Source organism: Crocuta crocuta, unplaced genomic scaffold (genome assembly GCF_008692635.1).
Source record: "Crocuta crocuta isolate KB4526 unplaced genomic scaffold, BGI_CrCroc_1.0 scaffold92, whole genome shotgun sequence".
In the NCBI taxonomy this organism is placed as follows: Eukaryota; Metazoa; Chordata; class Mammalia; order Carnivora; family Hyaenidae; genus Crocuta; species Crocuta crocuta.
Window position 1 is genome coordinate 5363126 of NW_027528804.1, and position 6000 is coordinate 5369125.

Below are 6000 nucleotides of genomic sequence, written 5' to 3' on the forward strand. Positions count from 1 at the left end.
ATTCTGCACGAAAACAGATGAACATATGGGAAGGATGTAGAAAGAAGATAGAGGGAAACTAACCCAAGAGACTCTTAGTGATAGAGAACAAACTGAGGATTGACAGAGGGAAGTGGTGAGGAATGGGCTAGGTGGGTGATGGGTACTAAGGAGGGCACTTGTGATGAGCACTGGATGTTGTTAAGTGTTGAATCACTGAAATCTGTTCCTGAAACCAATATTGCCCTGTATGTTAACTAAAATTTAAAGAAAAATAAGAAAGGAAAGAAAGAAAGAAATGTTTTGCATGAGTTAATTTACGTACAGTATGGAAAAGTATTAGTCTTTAGACAATTTGAAACATGATTTGATAATATAGGTGTACTATAGGGATACTTAACATAGACTCTCACACATTTCTCATATTTAAAAAACCTAGAATGTTTCTGCTTTTAAAAAATCTCAGTGATTGTTGTCTATTTCCGTTTTACAGATACTTGAAATTCTTTGTGTTTTAAATACTACATATCCATTACAGAAATACTATATAGCTTTTGTATATATCTGCAGGGTGGCTATGTGTGCATATGAATTCATATGTATAAATCAGATACATATACACACATAGTTATTTGGAAAACAGCTTGACTTACAGTAGGGGAATATTCTAAGTGTGAAAAGTAAGCCTACTTGGCATTAGATATTCTAATGTGTTTTTCACAATTTGATTCCACAACTGAACTTTTAATATTTATTTATTTTGAGAGAGAGAGCACACACCCAAGAGAAGGGGGAGAGGGTTAGAGAGAGAGGGAGAGAGAGAATCCCAAGCAGGTTCTGCTGTGTCATTGGAGAGCTCGACGTTGGGCTCGAACTCACAAACTGTGAGATCATGACCTGAACTGAAATCAAAAGTCAGATGTTTAACCAGATTAGCCACCAAGCGCCCCTCCACAGCTAAAGTTTTAGAGAGAGATGGCTACACAGTAACTTAAATTTTTGACTCTTTCAGATATTCCAAAAGTCATGATTGAACCGTCAGGTCCAATTCATGTACCAAAGGGAAATGGTACCATTTCAAAGGGTGATGGAGGACACAGTAATTGGATTCCTGATGTTGGAAGTACTAGGTGGCCTCTGAAGACACCATATGTTCCTCCTGTTACCAGCAGGCCCACTTCTAAGCCAACAACAAGACCTACACCAGAGCCAACACCACAGCCTACCCCACCCCCATTCCCAGACCTCGGAACATCTCCACCAATAGTAACCCCGGAAAGACCAAGCACCAGACTAACAACTGTACCGCCAATTGCCACGACATCTCCACGATGGATTACAGTTGACAACAGGATACAGACAGATCCTCAGAAGCCCAGAGGAGATGTGTTCAGTAAGTCATATAAATGTTAGCACAGTTTGGAGTTTTTATCCAGTTTTATTGAGCTATAATTGACATACAGCACAATATAAGCTTAAGGAATACAGCATAATGGCTTGACTTACATAAATCATGAAATGATTACCACAGTAAGTTTAGTTAACATCCATCATCTCATATAGGTACAAAAGAAAATTTTTTTTTTCTGTGATGAGAACTCTTAGGATTTACTTTCATAACAACTTTCATATAAATCCTATAGCAGTGTTAACTATAGTCGTAATATTTTATTTCCCTAGTACTTATTGATCTTCTTAACTGGAGGTTTGTACCTTTTAACTACTTTCCTCCAGTTCTCCCTCCCCTACTCACCACCCCTGGTAATCACAAATCTGATCATTTTCTGTAAGCTTTTTTTTAAGATTCTCCATATAGTATGTGAGGTTATATAGTATTTGTCTTTCTCTGACTGACTTGATTTAGCATAATGCTTCAAGGTGCATCCATATTGTCTCAGATGGCAAGATTTTCTCATTTTTTAAGGCTGAATTGTGTATGTGTTCCATTGTGTATTTATACCACAGCTTCTTTATCCATCCATCCATTGATAGACATTTAGGTTGTTTCCATATATGGCTGTTGTAAATAATGCTGCTAGGAACATGGGGGAGAGATATTTTGACATGGTATTTTCATTTTCTTCCGATGAATACCCAGAAGTGGAGTTAGTAGATCTTATGGTAGTTCTAGTTTTAATTTTTTGAGGACCCTCTGTACTGTTTTCCATGGTGGCTGCACCAATTTACAATCCCACCATCAGTGCTCAAGGGCTCTCTTTTTTCCAACTCTTTGCAAGCATTTGTTATCTCTCGTCTTTTTGATGGTGGCCATTCTAACAGGCACGAGGTGGTATCTCACGGCAATTCTAAGTTGCGTTCCCCTAATAATTAGTGATGTTGAGCCTCTTTTCATTTGGCAGTTGCCCATGTGTGTGTCCTTTTTGGAAGAATATCTATTCATGACCTGTGTCCATTTTTATTTGGATCATTTGGGTGTTTTTCCTGTTGAGTTGTAGGAGTTCCCTGTATATTTCAGACATTAACCCCTTCATAGGTACATTGTCTGCAAATATTTTTCTTCAGTCCATAGTTTGTCTTCACTTTGTTGATGGTCTCTTTTGCTGTGCAGAAGCTTTTCAGTTTGATGTAGTCCTAGTTGTTTTTTATTTTATTGCTTGTGCTTCAGGTGTCATATCCAATATGATCATTGCCAAGATCCATGTCAAGGAAATTTTTCCTATGTTTTCTTCTAAGAGTCTCATAGTTTCAGATAGTACATTCAAGCATTTAATTAATTTTGAGTTCATTTTTGTGTGTTGTGTAAGATAAGGGCTCAGTTTCATTGTTTTGCATGTGAATATCCAATTTTCCCAGCACCATTTATCGAAGAGACTGTCTTTTCTCCATTCAGTATTCTTGGTTTGCTTGTCAAATGTTAGTTGGCCGTATGTGCTTCAGTTTATTTCTGCATATAAATTTTATTCTGTTGGTTGGCACATCTGTTTTATGCTAACACCACACTGTTTTGATGACTACAACTGTATAGTATAGCTTGAAATCAGGCAGAGTGATGCTTCCTGCTTTGTTCTTCTTTCTCAGGATTGCTTTAGCTACTCAGAAACCTTTGTGTTAGCACATTTTTAATAAGCTCTTTACAATGACATTTCAGTCATAGGCCATGCCTTGAATAAGAATGAAATTTATAAAAAGTATTATCTGTACAAAATATAAGTCATATGTCATTATTGTTAAATATTATAAAGAACTGTGTAAAAGGCAATCAGTGGGGCAAATAACAATGTGTGTAGCAATGGCAGAAATATCATGAAGTCATATAGTAGGTCATAGCTCCTATCCAGTGTCAGAATTCTCCTAACGTGTTCAGATTTACTGAAAAATCTCTGAGATGAGAAACTTACTGTATCAGTGGCATTTAACTTAATCTAATCATTCATTTAATCAACAAACATTTTTGAGTGTGTTTTAGAACACCAGGCCCTGTATGAGGCATTAGATTTACAAAGATAAGACAGAAAATGTATATTCTGTTGGGAAAGATAGTCGCCCCAAGGATAGATAACTGGAGTAGTGTGTTGGTGAGAGAGATTTGTGTAGCACATTATGGAAATAGAAGAGGCATCTAATCAGCCTTGAGGCAGGGCATATTTGGGGTGGGAGGGCTTCCAGAGTGAAAAGGAGTAGGAAGCAGCCTAGCCTAGGCAATAAAGTGCCAGTAAACTAGAGGGTTGAGTCAACGATTGAGGAGAAAACTAGACAGCTACCCTTTCTGTTTGCTGTGACCTGGTGGTTGGATCTGGAATCTTTCTCCTAGATTATCAGGGGTGAGTGGGTAAAGGATAGTGTCACATAGAGATAGAGGCTAGAGGTAAAATAGCAAGTTCTGAAGAAGGAAGAGGTTCCCTTATTACCAGATCAGAATGTGCAATTTAAAACAAAAACTTTTCATGTTTGTTTATTTTTGAGACAGGGAGAAACAGAGCATGAGTGGGGGAGGGGCAGAGAGAGAGAGGGAGACACAGAATCTAAAGCAGACTCCAGCCTCTGAGCTGTCAGAACAGAGCCCGACACGGGGCTTGAATCCACAAACCGTGAGATCATGACCTGAGCCGAAGTCAGATGCTTAACCAACTGAGCCACCCAGGCCCCCCCCAGAATGTGCAGTTTTCTTTCTTTCTATTTTTTTTTTTAATTTTTTTAACATTTCTTTTATTTCTGAGAGAGAGGGACAGTGTGAGCAAAGGAGGGTCAGAGAGAGAGGGAGACACAGAATCTGAAGCAGGCTCCAGGCTCTGAGCTAGCTTCCAGCATAGAGCCTGACGTGGGGCTTGAACCCACAAACTGTGAGATCATGACCTGAGCCGAAGTTGGACGCCCAACTCACTGAGCCACCCAGGCGCCCCCAGAATGTGCAGTTTTCAAATACTCACCTCGTATTTATCCATTTGTCACATCTCACTGTGCTTATTCTTAGCCACCTTTGTGTTCACGCCTCCTGTCTCCTCTTCTCTCCCAGTACTAGTTTCTTTTCCTTTTCCCATTCCTCCATGAGGGAACCAGACTTTGGTCCTTTATAGTGAATACTTGCAAATTTTTTTTACCAGGTGAAAAGAATACTGACACTTATAATCTTTTTAAAAGAGAAGTTTCTCTTGTGTGTGACTCTCAAATTTTCCTTCTAGATCATTGTCCAATTAAAGAGAGATTGAAATTCTCTCATTCTGATGTAGTTATAATTGTGTTTGTGTTGGGCAAAAAATATAATTTTTAGAGGAATCAGATTGTGTATCTAATAATGTGTTTTAAATGCACATATCTTTTATTTGAAAATATATTTGAGGGGCGCCTGGGTGGCTTAGTCGGTTAAGCGTCCGANATATATTTGTAATAATTTTCCTCTCCCTTTCTCTCGCCCTCCTTTCCTCTTTTTCTTTCTCTGTCTCTGCATTGTCTTTCTCTCTCTTACTCCTTTACATTGTTTGTTTTCATCTCTTTGTGATCATACAGTGGAATTTTTATTCATGGGTGCTTAAGTACATATAGTACTTCTTTTTTTCTGTTGTCGTAAGGTAGGGTCATAAAAACTTGGCTACTTAATATAAAAAGACACTGTAACAGAGATATCAACATCTTTCAGAGCCTTTAATGTTTTCTCTTTTTAAAAAGTATGTCTTTCTTTCCACTATTCCTCTCTATATCAGCACACATGTGAATTAAAAATAAGCAATCTGGGGCACCTGGGTGGCTCAGTCAGTTAAGTGTCCAACTTCGTCTCAGATCATGATCTCATGGTTCATGAGTTCGAGCCCCTCGTCGGGCTCTGTGCTGACAGCTCAGAGCCTGGAGCCTGCTTCAGATTCTGTGTCTCCCCCTCTCTTTTCCTCTCCCCCCACTTGTGCTCTGTCTTTGTCTCTCAAAAAAAAAAAAAAAAGGCAATCCAGTCAAGTTCACTGATCGAATTTTAGGATAAAATTGGGGAGACATGGAGCTCTGATGATGTTTGAAAGCACTCTCTCTAAGAGAGTGTAATCTTAAAGTCATGCCCCGGAAAGGAATTACCTTGATCAGATGCCAAGGCGGTTGCATGCCACAGATAGCATTGCTGCTTCTAGACACTGCTGCCCCAAATCAGATTCCACCTCATTTCATCATCAGCTACAGCTACTGGTTAACATTAGCACGTAGGAGGGCATTTTAGACACTTCTTAATTTGCGATTAAATTTGCGATCCCCTTTCTGAAAAAGGGAAGGGTTCTAAGTTTTTAACTCAGGACAAACAACTTGTGTTTATTCACTGTGGAAACAGAAAGGAACCTTAGCACTATTTTAGTTCAACACCATCTCGTCATTGAATATTTTCTTCACTTCTGGCAAAATCATACCTTAAGCCATCCTTATTCTGCACGGATCTGAGAACAGAATTTGTCTCTCCCCATTTCATACATTTTCAGGTGGTATTATTTGCAGCCACTGTTAAGCAGTCTCATAACAGCCCTATATTTCAATTGTATTTTTCTTTACATTGAAAGATATATATTTGTTTTATGGAAAAGTTTGTTCAAC

General features: G+C 38.6%; 1 protein-coding gene across 6 annotated transcripts in view; it reads left to right on the plus strand.

Moving 5' to 3' along the window:
• NPNT (nephronectin) overlaps nucleotides 1-6000 on the plus strand; it is an 83318-nt gene that overhangs the window by 48346 nt on the left and 28972 nt on the right. For all 6 annotated transcript variants that reach the window (XM_077755781.1, XM_077755779.1, XM_077755775.1 and 3 more), the window contains one exon: nucleotides 992-1372. In XM_077755781.1, coding sequence (XP_077611907.1) covers nucleotides 992-1372 — 381 coding nt within the window. The remainder of the gene's footprint in view (nucleotides 1-991; nucleotides 1373-6000) is intronic.